At 31.9% G+C, this 22,831-nt stretch overlaps 3 protein-coding genes and 2 long non-coding RNA genes across 11 annotated transcripts; 4 read left to right on the top strand and 1 right to left on the bottom strand.

Moving 5' to 3' along the window:
* Window positions 1-389: 389 nt before the first annotated feature.
* Window positions 390-3,128, top strand: LOC11405977 (uncharacterized). Of its 4 annotated transcripts, none has more exons than XM_039834167.1 (6): window positions 390-572; window positions 711-772; window positions 874-990; window positions 1,143-1,184; window positions 1,351-1,460; window positions 2,842-3,128. In XM_039834167.1, exons 1-6 carry the CDS (start codon window positions 455-457, stop codon window positions 2,879-2,881), a joined length of 489 nt encoding a protein of 162 aa, XP_039690101.1. In that variant the 5' UTR covers window positions 390-454; the 3' UTR covers window positions 2,882-3,128. The 4 variants fall into 4 exon arrangements, with proteins under 4 accessions (XP_039690101.1, XP_024638927.1, XP_039690100.1 ...); XM_024783159.2 differs by having other exon boundaries at window positions 391-572; window positions 1,345-1,460; XM_039834166.1 differs by having other exon boundaries at window positions 392-572; window positions 1,140-1,184.
* A 1,196-nt stretch (window positions 3,129-4,324) lies between these two features.
* LOC112421985 (uncharacterized) lies at window positions 4,325-10,251 on the top strand. 4 transcript variants are annotated; one of them, XR_003012400.2, is made up of 7 exons: window positions 4,327-4,459; window positions 4,936-5,057; window positions 6,284-6,403; window positions 7,219-7,291; window positions 7,698-7,749; window positions 9,723-9,921; window positions 10,037-10,251. It is a non-coding gene; the product is annotated as an uncharacterized lncRNA (long non-coding RNA). The 4 variants fall into 4 exon arrangements; XR_003012399.2 differs by lacking the exon at window positions 7,698-7,749; XR_003012402.2 differs by lacking the exon at window positions 9,723-9,921.
* A 5,445-nt stretch (window positions 10,252-15,696) lies between these two features.
* Window positions 15,697-17,434, top strand: LOC11412840 (protein ALTERED XYLOGLUCAN 4). The gene is made up of 2 exons (XM_003613262.3): window positions 15,697-16,065; window positions 16,203-17,434. The coding sequence occupies exons 1-2, from the start codon at window positions 15,846-15,848 to the stop codon at window positions 17,288-17,290; spliced, it is 1,308 nt and encodes a 435-aa protein (XP_003613310.1). The 5' UTR covers window positions 15,697-15,845; the 3' UTR covers window positions 17,291-17,434.
* A 2,579-nt stretch (window positions 17,435-20,013) lies between these two features.
* On the bottom strand, window positions 20,014-20,640 carry LOC11412341 (protein ALTERED XYLOGLUCAN 4). The gene has a single exon (XM_024784761.1). The coding sequence runs from the start codon at window positions 20,638-20,640 to the stop codon at window positions 20,014-20,016; it is 627 nt and encodes a 208-aa protein (XP_024640529.1).
* Window positions 20,641-21,006: 366 nt separating this feature from the next.
* On the top strand, window positions 21,007-21,914 carry LOC112421822 (uncharacterized). The gene is made up of 2 exons (XR_003012134.2): window positions 21,007-21,485; window positions 21,799-21,914. It is a non-coding gene; the product is annotated as an uncharacterized lncRNA (long non-coding RNA).
* Window positions 21,915-22,831: the final 917 nt, after the last annotated feature.

The raw sequence follows: 22,831 nt of genomic DNA, 5'->3' as shown, positions 1-22,831 counted from the left end.
TTCTTTTTGGTCTCTAATAGATATATTTTTGACATGTTTGTGAATTTTTCTTTTAACATAATAAAAATATATAAAAGTTGAACATAATAAACATACATAATATGAATACAATTTGAACATATAAGAGTTATAATCTTGATATTCACATGAACATAAAGTGGCCATTAAGGACCAAAAACAAAACAATTTTTTTTTGTGAGATGAAAACATTCAGTTTAATTTTTCTTTAATATAATAAATTCTAATTTTTATAAAATCTCTAAAAAAATAATATCTAAATTATTTAATATAAAAATCACGCAAAAAATCACTTTCTTTTTAATTGTAGAAATAAGCCAAAAATACATTTCTTGTCTAAAAAGAAATTGTGAAAATTAATGTATCTAACCCTAGAAAAATAATAAAATAAAGCAAAAAAGAAGTAGGAGACAGTAACGAAGACTTGCAGGATAGAATGGCGGAATTGGACTCCGAAATATGCCCCTCTCTCGTAAACAAGATCTCCAATGTCTTGTTCATAACTGAAACCATCGCAGGAAAGATTTTCTATGTTCTTTACTTCACTGGAGCGAGTACTTCTCTCTCTCTCTCTCTCTCTCTCTCTCTCTCTATATATATATATATATATATATATATATATATATATCTTACCCTAATCTGTTTTGTTATTTATTTATGCTTTTCTCATCAAATTATTCCACTCCCTTTAGGTTACATGATCATTGACATGATCAAACACACCGATTTCTCTGAATGCTTATACGATTTAGGGGTACGTATATATATCACTTCTGGTTATATGCTTCAATTGTTGCATTCTTTTCCTTTTGAACTAAACTAACACTGTTATTTTCTTTGTTTTTCTTGTCTTAGATGTGTGCTAAAGAACTCATAATTCCTAGTGATACCCCTGATCCCTATGATATCCTGTCTCACTTAGATAGTGAAGAGTTCTGGGATTCATTATTGACTTGGCATAGGAATGATAAGGTAAGTCTTTTTAGTTTTGTTTATAAAAGTACCATCTTGTATTCTTTTGTTATTAAAACTAAAAACAAGAAACAGAAGCGGTAACAACGCCCGGCATCTTTTATTTTCCTGCTTAGATAATCGTCTAATGTTAATTAACAAATATTCAGCAGGCAAAACTAAAGGCGTCCCCTCCTCCGCTTCCAGATCTGAAGGTGTCTTCCTATATCATTCCTTGTTATCTGCTTTTATTTTTCTAACGGCGAACAAGTTTGGCTGTCATCGTCGACTCTATAGGCTATAGTGTCCCCCCACTTCCATTATTTGTTATTTGCAAATTAATACTTATTGTAACCTTAATTTTACCTTTTTCAGCTGCAGGGTCTTAAAGACATTGTAGAGACACTACCTTGTGCTTTAGACAGCTCAGCTGCAAATTCCACCATGCCCATGGATAAACCAGAGCAGCAGCAGAAAACACCGTTGTTGAGGTTTGAATTTGCTCGATTTTGGTTCTTTGAATAAGTATTTTAAATAGAGTGAGAGACTTGGTCGATATATCTTGTGAATTTAGATGAACAAAACAAAAATGGTTCTCAGAGGAGTGGCCTAAGCCGAGTGATACAAGAATGACAAGTGACTTGTCGAGAAAAAACAGAGTGGTGCTTGGTGGATATCCTATTTGTGAGGGTTATAGCTTGAGCGAAACAAGGATAGTACTCATTGCTCTTTAGTGTTGTAAACTCCATGCACAGGGGCACTTATGATTGAAGGATTGTCCCGACGTCCGACACGACACCGACACTGGCGGAGCCAGGGGATGGCAAGGGGGAGCCTTGGCCACCCCATCTTAAAAAATAATAATTAATTTTATACCCTGGAAATTTATTTAGTTGAGGAAGCATGTTGTCAAGTCATTAATTAGTAGTACAATGTCATAGTTAACATAAGTGGGATCATGATAAAGCAGAAGCTTAGTGTTAGTTTAACTTAAATGTGTTGTATACAATATGATTTATATATTTTGTTGGCGGTCACCCTAAACTTTTTTGTCTGGCTCCGCCACTGGACACGACACTTGTGATTACCTTGAATTGTCATTTTTTCAAAATTTTATCGTTGTCGATGTGTCTGTGTTCGTGCTTCGTAGCAATTAAGAAAGAGATGAATTGATGTTTCCTCCACATTACCACAAAAACACAATTCCTTGGGGCTTGCGGTTCTAGTACATGACGAATCGCAAGATTAGACCGTGTAGAAACACAATCAAGTAAAAGGGCCCAAGAAAATGCTACCTCCTTTGAATGTGCCTGACTCTTCCAAAAGAGAAACAAAAACACTCTCATCGAACTCACTCACCCCACCCCCATCCTTACACAATCTTTCTATTAGCCCATATGAAGAACCCTTTTCCAAAGTGAATGATCCTTTTGAAGTACCACCACCTCTATTTGGTTAGGAGACTCAAATTGATAACAACTCTAACACCTAGCCCTCCCCCCCCAACAAATCAAACGAGTTGAGAGTGTGAAGCGTTAGTTATTGAATTCAGTATCACATGCATACAAGTAGAGTATGTGAGCATTGTATTGTGATGCATTTATTATGATTTGTGTATTAATATTGTGTCACTCATAATAATGTCGTAATGTTCTAACGATAGGAGTTGTTTGTGATTTTGTTTGGTGTTGACTGCTGAGTATTTTTAACCTATTTCTACCTACGATATAGTTGTAGTTGTGTGATTTAAGTTGTTAGTGGTGCTATATGGTGTTGTGCTGGGTTTGTTTCATTTATTTGTACGTAACATGTAATTTATTTATGATGCACTCACCTCTTATATGTCTGTTTGTACTGTTGTAACATGTAAAGGGGTGCTTTAATCAGTCGCCGAGGAATGATCATCAGTTAGAGAACCAGCTTGTGGACATCTTGGTGTTACTTCAATAACTTTAGTATAGTCTGGAATTTTATGGGAATTCAAGCTGTATTTTATTTATGGGATTGTATGACTTCGAAAGTGTAAAACCTTTATATATGTAGAAGTTTAACTCACATATGACACGTTAACATCTCTCCCTTAAGTTGAGATTCTTTGTATCTATGATATGGTGAAATAACCAAATAAATCCAGAGGCGGTTGACGACATTTTTCTAAAGGGATGTTTATAAACAATAACTCTTAATACTCTAATACTCTAATAAGTTATTAACATAAATAACAATAACTCTTAATACTCTAATTCTTATTACTAAGAAGAAAAATCATTAAACCTTAAAACCATTAGCGTGATGTTTTGCCACGACTTTAGAGAAATTGAATGTTGAGCCAAACCGACATTGAGTATTGACTCACACATGAGCGTTTCCATCAAGAGCTAAGTACTTGCAAGGTCTTGGTTGTAAAGTACTTTGTACTTTGTGTCTCGTCTATATAGTAAAAATATGTTAACAGTATACGAGTTGTTATACAATGTAACTCATTTTATAATAGCACTATTAGACATTTCTTAAAAAAAAAATAAAAAAAAATAGCACTATTAGACATAAGAGGTGGGAGAGAGCATGACCCCTACAATAAATATTAAATTTTAAAAAAAGGTATTTTTTTTTTTATTACCTTTGAAGAATGATTGGTAATTTACACATCAACCAATGAAAATGAGCAATTTATCGGTGGAGTCAAGTTAATCGACATATATTAGTCATATTGTAATACGTGAAAAATCGAGCGCAAATCATTCATATAAAAAGAGTTATAAACCAGAGATAATATTTGATAGTAGAACACCACCACCGTATCAATCCAAAATCTCACTTAAACTTGACATAATATTTGCCAGTAGTACACCACCACCACCGTAACAATCCAAATTTTCGTTTAAATCCCACGTACTAAACAATCAATCTAAATCGAAAGTATTAACTGAAAAATGCAAACAATCCAAACAAAACAAAAGAGCTATGTCCCAGACCATATCAATGAATCAATCAAGTAAGTAAATGCAAGTGACACCGTGAATACAAAGAAGCACTGTGTACAAATCTCACGGTTTTACTTGCAAAAGCAGCTGACGGACCTACCTGCAAATAGAAAAAATAAAGAAATTAAATTTAATATTGAATTAAGAAGAAAGATCGAAATGATAAAAGGAAGGGGGTGTAATTAGCTAGTCATGCTAAGGCCCAAACTAACTTGCCAACTCCAACCCAATATTAAAAAATAAATAAAAACAAAAATCCCAATAGTCAAAAGAAAAAAACCAAACATGTTTGCAAAGGGCCAACCAAAATCTGACACGTGGCATCCTGATTTTTTTAAAACAAAAATCTCTGAAAACAGAATGCCAATATCCTTCTAAAGGTAAGTGCAAGCCCCTTTGGCTTGTTTATGCATAATCACCACTGTCTCCAACTTTTTCTCACAAAATCTTTGTTTTATTTTTTTGCCTTCTGCGACCAGATCTATGCTCTTTGTCTTCTTCCCAAGGTTAAAGTTTTGATTTTTATGATTCTAACTCTTTGTTAAAATTAAAGTTTTTGATTTTTATGCATATGGGTCTTTGTTAAAATTAAAATTTCGATCTTCAACCTCAATATAGATCTAAAGATACCAAAAGAAATCACAGTTTTACATTCCTACGAAGTTAATAAGTTTTGATTTTTATGCTTTTGACTCTTTGTTAAAATTAAAGTTTTGATTTTCATGCATATGGGTCTCACGATAGACCTAAAGATGCAAAAACAATTTGAATCCTTCTATCGTGATAACAGGTTGTGTTTTGTTTTTAACATGTGAAAACAGATGAATGCTTCAACCTTATGGGTCTCCATAAGGTTGAAGATCGAAACAATTTCAATGATCCTAGGAATGATATGCAATAAGATAATCTTCCTATGTATAAAAGTGTTGATTTTTATGTTTTTGTTTGATTTTTTATGGTTTTGTGATTATTTTTTTTGCAGATCTGGAGATCTAATCAAAGGCAAGTGGAGATCTAAATCTTGAGAGGCTAAATAAAATAAAAGAACCAGCTTTTTTAAGGAATTACATCCTTCTGCTTTGGTGATTCTCTTTTTCTTCAAGGGTGAGTGTTTTTTCATCAATTGTGCTGTTTAAGCTTTTGGTCTCTGCTAAATTACTTTAAAGGGTTGATTTTTATGCCCAGCCTAGTGGGTAAGCGCGATTTAACAATCGCATAATTTCAATTCAGACTTCATTATTAGAGAGAATTATTCTGTATTGAAATTGGGAAATAGCTTATAAAATTAATCAGGTTTTAGGAGCGGAACTCAATTATAAATTAGGTCCACTTTTGGTTTGGTTTTTGAACCATAAACACCAGGAGTGAGAGAGTCCCAGCTTTTCCTATTTTCGGGGATTCCTTCTTCTCAAAGTACTAATATTTTTCTTATCTTTCATTTCAAAAAGATTTCTTATTTTGTTTTGTTTGTATTCGAAAGCTAAATTTGCTTCGATTGAGATGTTTGGATAGTCTGAAACTACACTGTTTCTTAATTGCTTATTTTCTATGTTTCCTCCTATCCTGTTTTGAGGTTGAACTGATTTTGAAGACAATATACTAGGTATGTTTTGATCCTGAGTATGCATGAGTTCAATGTGTTACAACATACTGCGCTTAATTCGGAAGGAATCCTGCGACTGCATCATACTCTTTGTTATGCTGTGTGCCACTCAACAATTTTATATTTTTATGTATAATTATTGTTCTTTCTGTTGAATTGTGAACCAATTAACTTATAGCTATTGGAGAGACAGGGGTTGTATGGTTCCTATTTATTGTCTAAGAGACAACCATGGTTTCTATGATATTTTTTCTTTTTCTTTTTTCATGTTTTTGATAAAAAAAAAATTATTTCTAGTTACATGGTCTTCCATCTGTATGCTTCTGCCCTTAAAATTTTCATCTTTATGTTCGTGTGTCTTATGTTTAGATATTTACATTGTATTCATCATTTGATTTTTCTTTTTAAAAAATGAAATTAGTTTTTCTCATTTATATTTTTAAAGTTTTTAATGTTCTTTTTTCTCCTTTTAATCTCCCACTCTTTGGTTTTGTACGGGTTTGATGGCTTTAATTGTTGTTTTGATTGTTCTTATGTTGATGTTGAACACCAAATGTTAGTTCCAACTCGCCCCATACCTTACTCTTTACCCTTTATTTACACTCCAGTCTCAATATGTAGATATTTATTTTCATTTAAAATTTTAGTTGATAATCATATGAGCTTGTTATCTCAAATTTTTTCAAGTTTTTTCCTCTTTTGATATACTTGTGTTTCTTTGGAACAGATATGGAGATTTAATCAAATGCCAGTGGAGATGAAAGCTTAAATAAAAAAGCTACTATAAACTAGTTACTTTTAGGAATCAGTGCATTACTGATGTGGTATTTCTCTTTTTCTATTAAGGGTGAGTTTACTTTAATCAACTTTGCTTTATTTACAGTTTTTTTATCTTTAAGCTTTCGGTCTTTGCTAATATACTTGAAGGTTTGATTTTTATGCGTATCTTTGTTTAATTGAATTTGATGTTATTGTTTGATTTCAAAAGGTTGATTACACTTTAGTTATGATTATTCTCAAGGGTGTCTTTCTTTTTGGGTTAAAGTAAATTAATTTTTGGTCTTAACTTTTGGGTGGTTAAAATAAGTTGGATGAAATTCAAAATTGTTACCATCCAAGTCCATTTTCCACCTTCAGATTTTTACTTCACTGGTCCTAGTATAAATGGATATTTTATGGGCCGATTACACTCTAGTTTTTGGTTTTGTGCTTTTGGGGTTAAAGTCGGTTTGACATTTGATAAATATCGTAGTTGAACCTTCAGATTTTTGGCTTCAGATTAACTCTTATCTCAGTTGAATAAAATTTGAAGTTCATGATTTTAAACCTTTTGTTTTAGTTTTGACTTCTTAGTTATTGTTCATTAGCAAACCAGTTTTGATTGTATCGGCTGATAACATTTCTGTTTTAATTATTCTTATGTTTTCACTTCATAGACAACCGTGCTTTCTATGATTTTTTTTTCATGTTTATGATCAAGATTTTGTGTGCGTACGAATTAAAAATTATAGTTGATGATCATATGAGCTTGTGTGTGTATGATTTTGTGTCTGTATGTTAGCCAATTTTTTTCAAGTTATTTTTTCTTTCTTTTCATATACTTATGATTGATTATTTGAAACATAATGGATTTTGATGGTTTTGTGATGTGTTATTTTTCAGATATGGTGATTTAATCAAATACAAGTGGAGATATCAATCTGGAATGCTTAAATAAAAACAAGCCACTATAAGGGTGAGTTTTCTTTAATCAATTGCTTTGTTTACAATTTTTATTTATCTTTAAGCTTTTGGTATTTGTTAAATTACTTGATGGTTTGAGAAGTTGATGTTAATTTTAATATTAAATCAAATTTGTTCATTTAAGCTTATTGGTGTTTCTGCTGCCTTTTGCACTTCAAAAGCAAGCCATATTAATAGATTTTAGTTTGGATTAGTCATAGAGACGGTGTTTTTCTCCTGACCAAGCCTCAGCAAAAACGTCTCTACGACTAAGCAAAACTAAAATCTATTTCTTTGGCTCGCTAATTAGCATTGACATGGTGCTGAGGTTTTTGGCTAGATTAGCGTGTATTCTATTGGCTAGATTAACTAAAATCTATTCCTTTGGCTCGCTAATCAAACTTTTTCGAAACAAGTAGACCTACACCTGAAGATGTGTTACAGTTCAAGAGCAATTTCTACCATGACTCCGTAAGATATTATTACAATGAGTTAATTTAATTTATTGTGATTTAATTTTTTACTAATTAATTATTAAAACATTTAGGAATTCCAAAGGGGCTTGGACACTAAAAGAATCACTACTGCATCTATTGATACAACTATTTGCTTAAACAATGCAAGACTACTCCTAGGATTTGGAAATGTGGCAAAGGTAGTGTATACTAACTTGTAAATTGCATTATATTTTCATATGCTATATAACTACTATAGCAAATTGCTATATATTTTTTTATATGCTCAACATGGCTTTGGTGTGGAGAAACTGGAAGTTGAATATTTTCCAATTGAAAGCAGCATCTCTGTATCTGGTCTTGTGAACTTTGCCACTCCCAAAAATCCAAGCATGTGTCTCCAGCTTAAGGCTCAGGAAAAAGAATGGACAGCATCAGGGCAAGTTGCCCCGATGGTTTGTAGACAACTTGCCCCGATGCTGACTATTTCTTTTCCTGAGCCTTTAGCTGGAGTCACATGCTTGAATTTTTGGGAGTGACAAAGTTCACAAGACCAGATACAGATATGTTGCTCTCAATTGGAAAATATTCAACTATCAGTTTTTCCACACCAAAGCTCTGTCGAGCATTAAAAAATATATATAGCAATTTGTTACGGTTATTATATATCATATGAAAATATAATGCAATTTACAAGTTAGTATATACCACCTTTGCCCCATTTTCAAATCCTATGAGTAGTTTTGCTTTGTTTAAGCAAATAGTTGTATCAATAGCTGCAGTAGAGATTCTTTTAGGGTCCGTTTGGTTCGAGAATTAGGAGGGGATGGATTTTTACGGAGGGGAGTGGAGTGGAGGAGAGATATTTTTAATTAAAAGTGTGTTTGGTTCACAAGGGGAGGGGAGGGATTTTAACAGTATTTTACCGTTTTACCCTTAAACTTAATTAAATAAAAGGAACTGTTTGTTTTTACGATTTCAGAAACTGACAAAGACAAGCACACATCTAAGCCGCTATTTTATCTTAAACTGGCTCATGTATTTTGCTCCAAGCATCATATTGTTTTTTTTGACAATGAGATGATGAAATTACTCACAATTCACTTTAGAGGAAGCCTCAAGCAGTCGTTGACAACAACAAAGTAGTAGTAAGAACGGTTTGTACATCTAACAAATAAGAGTGGTAGATTATATAATAATAAAAATTGTTACAAGGAAAATATAACAAAATAATAATAATAATTGTTATAAGAATAAGATAACCTAATAATAATAATAAGATTGTTACAAAAATAATATAATCTAATAATAATAAAAGTTGTTACAAGGTTAATATTGAGATTTGAAATTAATTTAAGGATAATTATGGCAATGCAATAAAATTTTAAAGAGATTTGCTCCCCTCCCCTTCCCTTCCCTTCTAAAAATTGAACCAAACACTTCAAATTAAAAATCTCCCCTCCCCTCCCCTCCAAAACTCTCGAACCAAACGGACCCTTAGTGTCCAAGCCCCTTTGAAATTCCTAAATGTTTTAATAATTAATTAGTAAAAAATCAAATCACAATAAATTAAATTAACTCATTGTAATAATATCTTAGGAAGTCATTGTAGAAATTGCTCTTGAACTGTAATACTTCTTCACGTGTAGGTCTACTTGTTTCGAAAAAGTCTAACAAATATTTTTAATTTAATATTAAATTATCTAGGGTATATAGTAAACGAAAAAAATTGTTAGAAACAAAACTAGATCTGAAAGAAAACAACGGATAACATCACAAATACTGATAACCTAACTAGAAGCACAACTAGATCTCACAAAATTGATTAGGGCACTATAATTAAAAACAACTAATTACAGTTTTCTGAGATTAGCGATTACGTCCGACATGACACCGAAACCGGCACTTGTGATTACCTTGAATTATGTCATTTTTTCAAAATATCATCGGCGTCAGTGTCAGTGATGTGTATGTGTTCGTGCTTTGTAGCAATGAAGAAAGAGATAAATTGATGTTTCCTCCACATTACCGCAAAAAACACAATTCCTTGGGGCTTGCGGTTCTAGTACATGACGAATCGCAAGATTAGACCGTGTAGGAACACAATCAATTAAAAGGGCCCAAGAAAATGCTACCTCCTTTGGAGGTGCCGGACTCTTCCAAAGAGAAACAAAAACACTCTCAAGCTGTATGGTGTTGTATTGGGTTTGTTTCATCTATTTGTACGTAACATGTAATTTATTTATGATGTACTAACCTCTTCTATGTCTGTTTCTCTGTTTGTACTGTTGTAACATGTACAGGGGTGCTTTAATCAGCCGCCGAGGAATGATCATCAGTTAGAGAACCAGCTTGTGGACATCTTGGTGTTACTCCAATTACTTTCTTATAGGCTGGAATTTTATGTGAATTTCAAGCTGTGTATTTTATTTATGAATTTTATGTGAATTTCAAGCTCGTGGACATTTTTTTTACCAAACTCAACTGTCTTCACTCTCGATTTGTTTTTCTACCATAATATGTTCCCCTTCCTCTGTTGAGAGTTGCCGATATACAAAACATGCACTACAGAACCGAACATACATCACCATATAACCAAACATGCACTAAAAATGAACTCCAAGTCTAAAGACACTAATTTTTATTAAGGTGTGTTTTAGCAAAGACATAATTAAAAAGTTGTTAAATACACTTTAAGATGAATGTTGTTAAAACACTCATTTTGAAAAATAAGTGAGTGTACGTTAACAACTGCTATAGACATTTGTTAGGATACATCTACTTATTATATAAAAATTATATTTATATATATATATATATATATAAAATTTTTGTTTTCATTTAGGCTAAATTGGATATTTGATCGGTCTCCAGTAAAGTTACTTCTTTTCATATAGTTACGGTGTCAATCTGTTACTTCTTTTAATGTTACTTCGGTTTGGCAAACGTGAAGAAAAAAAATTGGTGCTCAGATGATGGACCATCGAAGAAGATGTTGGTACAACTTAACATTTTAGGTTAAAAGTTACGAAATAGGATTAACTCGATTAACAAGAGTAACGTTAAGGGACTTAAATATAACAACAATGAATTAGGTGACCAAAATGAAAACAAAAAATATGTTAAGGGACTAAATATTCAATTTAATCACTATTTATTTATTAAACAAAATGAGTACTCTATTAAGATAGCTTCTTAACGCAAACTTTGTAACTCATACTAACTTGTAACCCAAGTATGGGTTGGAAGGTCCTTGATAAGGAAAAAAAGAAAGTACTCTAGTCTACCAATCTTATTTTTTTGAATCATAGCACGACCTGTCGAAGTGCTATTAGTAATGGCAAAAGCTAGGGAAAAAACAATGGAGGCTTTCTCACATAAACTAGAATATTCTTAAAAAAACACACACACACACACATATATATATATATATATATGTCGTCCTTGCTTTAATGTTTTGTTTTATTGATAAAGGATAATCCTTCTTTTCATGTTCCAATCAATAAACCAAAGGGAGACATAATTCATACTGCAAGAATTTGTACGTAGTTTACTCAAATTATAACACTATTTATTTCTAATAAAATATAACACCATCTCCTGACCAAAAAAAAAATATAACACCATCGTTTGCATTTTTTTGGTAAAGTTTTTTAGTGGCTAGCAATTCAATTTTCAGGTTGATAAATGGTAAATTTGGAATTCGAACCTTAACTGTTGTATAACGCAATATTCCTACCAACTTAAATATGCTAACAAGAACAATACCATCATCCTTTCTATCACAATTTCGCTGGTGAAAAGATAAACAAATGCAAACTATCATTTTTTTACCCATATAAAAAAGTATTGTAAGTGACGTATTTATAAGGAGAGAGAATAATTTTGATGTAACATTACTATAAAATTTTCTTAGAAGTTTATGTAATCAAAATGACAACAAGATTCATTTTGTTACATACATAGCGACGTGTGCAAAATAGTTTTACAATATTCTCATGTTCATGCAAAAGTTTTCAAAGCCAAATACTCCTCCTACATAGAAGAATTTGTTGAGTGCGAAGTTGGTAGTAGTCCAAGTTACACATGTCATATAATATGATCAAGATATACAAAAGTTTGAACATGAATGTTTATTAAGATTTAGCACACTACTAATGTTGTTGCTAATAATCTAGCATGAACAACCGCATTCCTCAGGTTTTAGGGTTATTATTATTATTATCAAATTATTAAGGCTTTGTCCTTGCTTCCAGATTTTTTTGGCGAAAAAATAAACGAATGCAAACGGTCGTTAAGGAGAGATTGAGTTTGATGTAACGCTGCTATAAAATTTTCTTCTGTGTCTAAACCATTTAACTAAAAGATTAACTCAATGTATTTTGAGATTTCATCCTTTCGAAATGTGAATAAACCATTTATATAATTTCGTATTAAAAGTCGCGTGTTCAAATTTTATAATAGATGAATGTTAATAACATGTGCTTCGAAGACACAAGCTAATAAACTATATATAGTGATTTCGTATTAAAAATCATGTGTTTATATTTAAGAAATTTTTTAAAATGATATTCATTAAATCGTTAAAAAAGAAGCATTTGTATATATAAACCATTATTTATACTTGAATAGAAGGCAAGTGGGCAACAAACTGCGCCGCCAAGCTTTTTTGGATGGCAAAATCAATCCTCATAAACACAACATTCATGGACCTAGGAGATGTGACATTGCTATGCATGACCTTTTGAACTTTTGTAGAAGATCAATAACCTCTAGTGCTAGAAAACTAAAAGTGTAAAAAACAAATTGTATAAAAACATGTTGATTGTCAGAACACGTTTTCTCATGTTTGGCCACTTTGTTTGACGCCACTTTTAGGGTTGTCTGTCATACCGCAAAAGGCCCGACACTTAATCCAACAAGTGGTGAAACCTCATTCAAGTCTACACAAACATGTTTTCCTCCTACCCAGCCGTACACCATAACATTCGCAGGCCTGAGTGTTGATCTTCTATCTAGTGGGTCAGTTGGGAAGTTCACAGGCGCTTCCTTCTTCACTGCTGATACTCCCGCCCATCTGAATATATCAAAAAGTACGTCCCTAACAAAGTCATGTTTGTACTTAAAGCCGGGAAGCTCCTTACAATGAACAACATGCTCCCCAAAAGTATCCAGACACGCCTTACGATAAACATGACACACCTCATCAATAGAAAATAGTGGAATCATACGACGATATCTAAGGATAGTACGATACTCCACTGGTGACATATGCTGACCTAACCCATCAATTGGGATAGCTAGAAGAAAATCCCGAGCATGTGCTGCTTGCAAACATCCCAAAATTGCCTTCTGTCTCGTGGTCATGTCAAACTTAACTTCCATATCTTGAACACTTTTACTAAAAAGAGCACTCGTCAAAACATGTTCCGCTTTAGGAGGGACGGTGTCTTTGCTAGTAAAACTGCTAACGTCAAAATCTAAAATTGTACCACGAAGACCATCCAAAACATTATCGAAATCCGAGTCCATACCATATATCTCATTGTCTCTCAAAATATGATCTTGTAGCATCCAAGACTGTGTCCTAAAAGCCATAAAAGTATACGAGGAAGCCTTTTAGAATAAAAATGAGACCCAGGATCTTGAAATAGCTCACTCTTTTAGACTAAATAAATATTATTTCTTACTTTCCAATCTGCACACAATAGAATTCAATAATAAATAAATAAGAGCACCTGGTATCATGTGATCCATGTTTTGTAAAAAAATAAAAAGAGTGGTGCAAGTCAAAACAATAAAAAAGAAAAAAAATGATATTTGTACAACCATTGTTTAACAATTTTTTGATAACTTTCTCTCTCATACTCATATTATCTTTTTATTCTCTCTCTATTATTTTTGACCAATCAAAAGGGAGAAAATTAAAATTATTATAAAAGTTGTACCAAAGAGTTGTACATATATCACTACTAAAAAAAGAGTTGAACTAACTTTTCAAAATACAATATTTTAGACTATTGATAAGAATAAAAGTTAGCAATAAAAAAATACACGTGTGTTCAACACAATACGAATAATACTATTTTTTACTTACTAAACAAAATAACTACTATGCCAATCTATATTCAATGATCAAAGCACAACCTGTCAAAGTGTTCCTCTCAAAAAAACCTGTCAAAGTGCTGTTATTTTTTGGGTTTTATTCTTCCAAGGACAGAAATGGGAAAGAAGCTAGCAAATAAGAAACAATGGAAGCTTTCTCACATAAACTAGAATATTCTTAATTTCATTATCATACTAATTTAATTGAAAAAATATGCAGTAGAATAATATTAAAAAATATATATAAGAGGAGGATGTATTTCATTTCAATTTTGATCGTTACAATAGGACATGATTGAGCCACAAGAATAGACACTTGATAAGCATGTGGATACATGTGATGGTGTGAATTATTATTATCTATTTATGAAGGCTTTCGTCCTTGCTTCCAGGTTTTGTTTCGTTGATAAAAGAAAAAGGATAAGGACAGATTTATCTAATACATTTTTTATTTTTTTATTTTTAAGAACCGTGTAATAAAAGTTTATATCTCAAACAATGGTTTTATGAAGGAATTTTAGGATGGTCATAAGATCAAATAAATAGTGTTTGTACATACACATAAATAATTATTTTTTTAATAATATAAAAGAAAATTGATAAAAAAATGATTAAATATTTTAAAAATAATATTTTTTATATGTGTTTAAAAACTATTTATTTGATCTTATGACCATACTATAATATATGTTTTTATGATAACTTTAGAAACCTTTAAAATATAAAACTTACTGTACAGATCTCTCGTAAATTCAGCTAAACAATTAACTAGCTGTATTTTTAGACTTCTTTATGAATAAACCATTTATATAATTTCATATTAAGATCATGTGTTCAAATTTTATTGTAGAAGAATGCTAATGTGTTCTGAGGACACAAGCTAATAAACAATATATTGTAATTTCGTATTTTTAAAATATAAATTACTTTTTGTAATATAAAATTTTTATTTTTAAATTCTTTAATACGTGTTTTTAGGATAGGAGAATCCTATATTTTACATAGTTATTTTTTGTAAAAAAAAAAAACAACAGCAAATCTCTTTTTCTAAAGTGAAAAGGAAAAAGACAGCATAGGGGCAAGGCCAACCCAATCATAGAAAATGAATAGAAAAAATGAATCATATTTTCTCATAATTAATCCACGTTTCATATATATATATATAAAGACATTGTCTTCCTTTTCTTTTTGAACTTGCAGATCTTGTCATCGTGTCATTAATGCATTAAATCATGAGAGAGGACAATAATTGAATAGTAGTTTTCGATTATTTTTAACATATATGTTCTTTACGTGTAATTATATAGACTATTTTTTAATGTCACGTTTAATCATAATAGACAATATTATTGAAACAAAAAATAGTAGACAATACAATTTTTTTTCTTCAAAAGTTTTAACGATGTTGTAAATTTAAATTAAAACTGAATTGAAATTTAAATCTTTAGTTAAATTAGAAGAGATTCAAAACATCATATGCAAGTGATTTTAGTCTCTTATGTTTAAGCCAATACCAAAAAGAGATTATACTAATCATTAGCTTAAATTATCAAATATACTAATCATTATCTTTACGATGCCGAATAATCTTATAACAATGATGCTAAATAAAGAATACTTCATTTTTTTAACCAATACTTCATAGTTCTTAAAAAGTTTCCTATAAAAAAGCATAATCTATGACTCACGATTTTATAAATTGTAGATAATCCAAAAGCATTACTCATGGTAAAAAAAAATAAAAAATACCAAAACATAATTTATGGCTCACGTTTTTATTATAAAATTTTAAGAGATACAACAAGATCCAACAATCATGGAAGAAAGAGATAGTAAAATAAAGTTGAAAGAAAATGAGAGACATAAAAAAAAGTGTCGAGACAAAAAATCAATAGGTGTCCTTTCTCTTCCTAACATGGCTCTCTCATAAAGACTCAGTTTTTCTTGCCGACAACACCATAAAACAGTGATTAGAGGCATGAAAGAAAGCTTAGAAAGGGTTTGAAAATGGGAAGCACAAACCCCTTCAATGATAATCTTTCCTCCTTCAATAAGAAATTTTTTCATTTAACTCTTTATTCATTGCTTCCCATATCCCTTCTTTGTATATACTTGATCCTTTTGTCCCTTACTCCTTTTGCACCAACTAAGCTTCTTCATTCTACCACCATTTCCACCTACCACTATTCATCTACTTACTCTTCTCCTCCTTCAACTTCTTTTGTAGGTAAATATGCATGCATAATTAATTAGTTCTTTTAAATATCATGCTAGTTGAGATTGTCATGAACTCTAACTAGCAATTTGTTATACTAATTAAGGACTTCTTAGTTTACTAATTTTTATGTAATATATTTTTTGTAGGGAAGAACAAGGTTTATGATCATGAGAAATCATGTGACTATTCAAATGGAGATTGGGTTAGTGACATGAGAGGCCCTTTATACAATGTCACCACATGTGGTACAATCAAAGAAAGTGAGAGATGCATCACAAATGGTAGACCTGATTTAGGTTATCTTTATTGGAGATGGAAGCCAAGTGAGTGTAATCTACCAAGGTTTGAACCAAACACTTTCCTCAATCTCATTAAGAACAAACATATAGCTTTTGTTGGAGATTCTTTGGCTAGGAACCAATTAGAGTCACTTCTTTGCATGTTATCGACTACTTCAACACCTAACCTTGTTTACCAAGATGGCAAGTCCAATAAATTTCGTAAGTGGCACTTTCCTTCTCATAATGCTACCTTTTCTTTGTATTGGTCCCCATTTCTAGTGCATGGTGTTGAAAGATCAAATGAAGGGAATTATTATAATACAATGTTTTTGGATCTTGTCAATGAGAGGTGGGCAAAGGATATTGATCAAATGGACATGATTGTTGTATCAACTGGCCATTGGTTTTTGCTTCCTTCAATTTACTATGAGAGTGATTTAGTTCTTGGTAGCTTGAATTGTCCTGAGTTTAATCATACTCAAATTGATTTTTATGTTCCATTAAGAAAGGCTTTGAGGACTACCCTTAATAGTATAATTGAGAGGAAAGTTGCTAAAGGAAATAGAATAGATGTGATTGTTAAAACATTTTCACCTGCTCATTTTGAAGGTGATTGGGATAAGGCTGGTACTTGTTCAAAGACTAAGCCTTATAGAAAAGAGGAGAAGATAGTTGGAGGAATGGATGGTGAGATTAGAAGGATTGAGATAGAAGAAGTGGAAAGTGCCAAGACAAAAGCTAATAAATTTGAAGGTATTAGAATTGAGGTGTTGGATGTAACTAAATTGGCATTATTGAGACCAGATGGTCATCCAGGTCCTTACATGAATCCTTTTCCATTTGCAAATGGAGTTCCAAAATATGTACAAAATGATTGTGTTCATTGGTGCTTGCCAGGACCTATAGATACTTGGAATGAGATTTTTGTAGAGATGATGAAGAGGTGGGAGTAACATCCACATAGAGAAGGGTGATGCATTTGTCATTTATACTTATTATAACTTTCTTTTATTTAAATATTGCACTCATTCATGTGATGTATATTGCATTATAAATAAAAGAGAATATTTTTTAATTTGGAGATTTCAATGGAAGAATGACAGGTGTGTATTTGTTGAAATTTTGGGTCTAACTCATCATTACAAAACCGGCTTGTAAGGTGAGGATTGCCTCCTCTTAATATACCCTTCTCAAGAGTCTTATCTATCCGATATAGGACTTGGGTTTTTCCCAATACACCCCTCACGCCAAGCACTCTTTGGGCTTGGTGCGTGAATATGTTTAGCTTGAACTCGACAAGCTCTGATACCATATTGAAATTTGGGGTCTAATTCATCCTTACAAAACCAGCTTGTAAAGTGAGGATTGCATCCTCTTAAATATACTCTTCTCAAGAGTCTTATCTATCCGATGTGAGACTTGGATTTTTCCCAATAGTATTTTACTGAAAACTTTCTGAAAATAATATGTTATAGAATTTCACAAATTTATCATTTATCATGCATCCGTGCAATCTTGCACTAGCCTTTACTAGTATTATAAATGTGTGGGTCCGTATATGGTCTTGTAAGCCGAATGAGTCTCTTTCATTACCACTCACGTATCTGATCAATTGTGACCAAGGTTTTGCAAATGGAGTGTTAAAAGAGTTTACGTTTTTAGGTGTCAAAATCGTGTAAACTCGGAGATAAACTCTTTTTTTTTGGTAAAATCGGAAAGTTGACCGAGTTTGACTGAGTTAACACAGCTTTAAATCAGTAAAATCGGGTAAATTCGTCTAAGTTTGCGAGTTTATCTTAAAAAAAACAGTTTTTTTTTTGTCCGATTTTCAATTAAAATCCAATTCATTTTTAAAGCCCAACCCAATATCAAAGTGTTATGAGCGTGCAACGCTTCTTTTCTTCTTCTAAAAAACATACAGAGATAGTGACGCCGATTAGGATTGCGGTGGTGGTGTTTGTGTTCAGTGATGGTGGAAGACATCTTTTCAAATTTCAGCAAAACAATAGAGCTTCAAAAGGTACCGTACTTAGTAACTTACAACATAGAGTTCATGCTTTATTCTTCCTTTACTTTATTCTTTCGAAGGATTGAACTTTTGAAGAAATTAACTTGTTTATTTTTTGGATAGTTTTATTAACAACTTTAGAAACTTTCTTTTTTGGATGGCTTAGAGAATTAAGAAACTTAAGATTTTGTGCCTTAATTTTTGTATTTTGATGCTAAGTTGAGCATAACGTTTATTATGGTAGCTTGGTATAATTTTTCCTTTGTAATTAAGTCATATTTTGCAATATTGACCTATTTACAATATTATATTAGCATATATATATATATATATATATATATATATATATATATATATATATATATAAAATAAATTTTCATAATTTTATTTTAGATAAATTCGTTCAAGTTTAAATAATTTGATGAATAATTCTGCCTTATATAGTGATTGGTCCATAGTTTGGAATGTGGAAGCCACCTTATTGTGAAGAATTTTATATGGTGCATGCTAAGAGACTGCTTACCAACTAGAACAAAGCTTATAACAAAAAAAGTATTTTATCCCATAGTTGTGCTCGGTGTAGGGAATATGATGAAAATGCTTTAAGAGTTCTATACTTATGAGATGAGATTTGATTTAACCTCAGATTATGATTGTTGACCTATTTTTTACCATTGCAACCCTTTAGTAATGTCGCAATTTGAAGCTTTTGTGAGGACATTGATGAGGGTGCTACATCGATACATCAATGTGTTGCCATGTTTATAAAGGATAATGTTTCATGAACACCCTTTTCTGCATACACACTATGTACCACTCCCATGTGAGAGTGTGTGAATGTGAGTTTCTTGTGTATGTGGGGACCACATGGACACATGTCACAATTGTGTATGAGTGTATAAGTGGTACATGCCATCTAAGGTGGTCTATGTATCACTACTCTTTATGAATTACATATTTAAGAATTTTTTTGAAACTAATGTTCGTTGAACCATTCAATTTGAATGAAAGAGGGGACCCAAACTCATGAAATAGCCCACTCTTTTAGAATAAAAAAAATATATGTTTTCTTATCTTTACAATCCGCACACAATAGTAATCAATAATAGATTCCTTAAAAAAAAATCAGTAATAAATAAATAAAAGCAACTGCATGGTATCATGTGATCCATGTTTTGTAAAAAAAAATAAAAAGTGTTGTTCAAGTCAAAATAATCAAAGAAAAAGAAGAGTTTAACTAACTTTTTAAAATACAATATTTTAGACTTTTTGATAAGAATAAAGTTAGGAATAAAAAATACACATGTGTTCTGCACAATAATAATGGAAGTTCTCTCACAGAAACAAGAATATTCTTAATTTCATCATCATACTAATTTTTCATCGTGAAGCATCATTCAATGGGGATTTTGATTTTAAGGAAGTAGTAGTATTTCAATTTCTATTAAGATTGTTTATATTTTTTATAATTTTATATGAGATAAATGCATTATCATGAGAATCAAATTGAAGATTATTTTGTGTATACATAAATCATTGATGAAATGAATGAAAGACACAGTCAATAATGTACTTTTATCGTATACAATCATCGACTAATCATTCACAAGTATACACATTAACACATAAGATATTCTAATCGTTTTCCCCCTTCTTTACGTATCCGGATCATCTCCTCGATGATCCAGATTTCTTCTTCATCATCTCCAACAAAATCTCATTCCAAGTATCTATAGGTCCTGGCAAGCACCAATGAACACAATCATTTTGTACATATTTTGGAACTCCATTTGCAAATGGAAAAGGATTCATATAAGCACCAGCATGACCATCTGGTCTCAACAATGCCAATTTTGTTATATCAAGCACCTCTAAATTTAATCCAAATTGTTTAGCTTTTGCCCTAGCATTTTCCACTTCCTCTATCTCAACACTTCTTATCTTAGCATCCATTCCTTCAAGTTTCTTCTCCTCATTTCCATATGGCTCTCTCTTTGAACAAGTACCACCCTTATCCCAACCACCTTCAAAATGAGTAGGTGAGTATGTTCTCACAATCACATCAATTTTATTCCCTTTAACCATTTTCCTCTCAATTATGCTATTAAGGGTAGTCCTTAAAGCCTTTCTCATTGGAATATAAAATCCAATATCACTATAATTAAATTTAAATTCTTGACATCTAAAACAACCTATAACTGAATCACCTTCATAGTAAATTGAAGGAATGTCCAAAAACCAATGACCAAATGACAAAACAATCAAGTCCATTTTATCCATATCCCTTGCCCACATTTCATTTACATGATCCAAATATATTGTATTATATTGTGGCCCATCATTTTTTCTTTGATCACCCTTCACAAGAAATGGTGACCAATAGAATGTCAAGTTTGCATTGTGAGAAGGAAAATACCACTTTGCATCAGAGCCTAAATGGTGGACAGGTTTAGGTTTTGAAGCAGACACTACAAGAAAAGTACCCTGTCCCTACAGCCATTTTTTAAAGCGGGTAGTTTTTACCAACGGACATATGAAAAACTGTCACTAAAACCATTTTATTTATTTTATTATTTCTATTATATTATTATATAATTATTATTGTTATATTTTTTACAAATAGAGTGAGATTTTTTTTTCACAAACACGTACCGTACCATTCACACTCACACGCTCATCAATCTCAAAATGGCTTTTTCTTCATCAATCTAAAATCTCACAAACTCCATTGATCTCAAACCTCACAAACTTAAGCTATATCGATTCCCTCACAAACCTAGAAACTCCATTGATCAATCTCACCTCACAAACCTCATCAAGCTCTGAATCGATTCCCTACTGTATCGATTTTCAAATCGATTTTGTTGTTCGTATTTTGTTCAAATTGATTTAGGGATCTTCAAATCGATTTTGCTCTTAATCGTTCTCAAGCTCACAATCGATTCTGCGTGCAATTTGGACGTGATATTGAAAAGCTATATATTCAAGCTTAAGCTGAAACGCGCGTGCATTCTGCCGTCAAAACAAACACAACATCAATCTGTATCGATTTTGTTCAAACTGTATCAATCTCAATCGTCGCCTTCATCGACCGTCGGACCGCCGATCTTCGAACTCGCTCTGGATCATTTTCAATCGCTGTGAGTAATTTTCGTTCTCTTTGTTTTAATTTTTGATATGAATGTGGTAATTAGGTATAGTGTTGTTATTCTTGAAATTAGTATACGTAGATGTGTTTTTGAACTAGATTTTGGGAAAATTTTGAAATCAGTTCATGTGTATGTGTTTTTGAATTGGATTTTGGTAGAATTTTGGAATCAGTTTATGTGCGTGTGTTTTTAACTGAATTTTGGGAAAAATTTTGAAATCAGATTATTTGTATGTGTTTTTGAACTTGATTTTGGTAGAATTTTGAAATCAGTTTATGTGTATGTGTTTTTGAACTGATTTCAGCACCACGTCTGTGTCAGCATATTTGTTAAAGTAGTGAGAGTTGAAATCCTTGTATTTGAAGGACTTGAAAATTGGTGGATTATGTTCATCAGTGATAGCTTGTGCTGGCTCGACGTTACAATCATCCGAATGAGCTACAAAAAATGCAGCAGTTGTACGAGCATGGCTTGAATTTGTCACAGCCCTATGCTCAACACTTTTACATTGATTTTCCACATATAAACTAACTATTGAAACATATACATTATTCTGCTCAATTAATAAGGAAAACAAAACAGAATTCAATAAACTTTTAGGTCCTATATACTTTTTTTCTCTCCTAGAGCTCGCTCGATTTGGATGAACTTGTTTGTACCTATATACAAAACAGAATTCAAAACAGAATCCAGCAGTTGTACGAGCTTGTTTGTTTGTATTATGAGTGTTTTCCGAACCCTCTCCTAGATTTAATACCTTTTAGTGGATCAAGTACCCCCTTGCAAGCCACATGAATATTTAGACCTGAGCTGCTGGCTGTGGTTCCAAATTTGGAGGCAGAGGAGCAATAGCAGCAGCATTTGAACGTGTAGAACGGAAGAGGTCTAGTCTACGACGTGAGTGTTCACACACTAATTCAATGCAGTTGGTGTGGAAGACTAAAGTAACTACTAAAACGAATGACTTGATAATACACCAATACGAGATCCGGGAGACGATTATCAACAAAAGCGTCTCGCAATTAAAAGAAACTCTTGTAATTTGTCATACCTTAGTGGGGGTAGGGGGGTGTTCTATATTTTGTTACCCTTCACAATTATGATGATTTTAGTACTTGTATTACTGTTCCAATCATTAATGATATGTTGCAGCTCTTCTTTTGTAAAAAAAAAGAAAAAGAAAAAGGGTTTGTATTCTAAAACAACAGTGTTGTATGCATGTACGGCATATATGCCATCTACAGCTACTTGTATATAATAGTTAAAAAGAAGTTATATGGTGCTAGATTGCAATGAATATTTCCTTCATAAATATATGAATCAATTCTCACATAACA

Source organism: Medicago truncatula, chromosome 5 (assembly GCF_003473485.1).
Source record: "Medicago truncatula cultivar Jemalong A17 chromosome 5, MtrunA17r5.0-ANR, whole genome shotgun sequence".
In the NCBI taxonomy this organism is placed as follows: Eukaryota; Viridiplantae; Streptophyta; class Magnoliopsida; order Fabales; family Fabaceae; genus Medicago; species Medicago truncatula.
The sequence above is the reverse complement of the archived record's forward strand: the minus strand, read 5'-3'. Positions and strand labels throughout refer to the sequence as shown.

Coding starts and splice junctions, on each gene's coding strand:
- LOC11405977 (XM_003613264.4), top strand. CDS start 455: ATGGCGGAATTGGACTCCGAAATATGCCCCTCTCTCGTAAACAAGATC. Junction 1,185..1,344: donor CTCCGCTTCCAGATCTGAAG/GTGTCTTCCTAT, acceptor TACCTTTTTCAG/CTGCAGGGTCTTAAAGACAT. Junction 1,461..2,841: donor CAGAAAACACCGTTGTTGAG/GTTTGAATTTGC, acceptor TAACATGTAAAG/GGGTGCTTTAATCAGTCGCC.
- LOC11412840 (XM_003613262.3), top strand. CDS start 15,846: ATGGGAAGCACAAACCCCTTCAATGATAATCTTTCCTCCTTCAATAAG. Junction 16,066..16,202: donor TCCTTCAACTTCTTTTGTAG/GTAAATATGCAT, acceptor TATTTTTTGTAG/GGAAGAACAAGGTTTATGAT.
- LOC11412341 (XM_024784761.1), bottom strand. CDS start 20,640: ATGTGGGCAAGGGATATGGATAAAATGGACTTGATTGTTTTGTCATTT.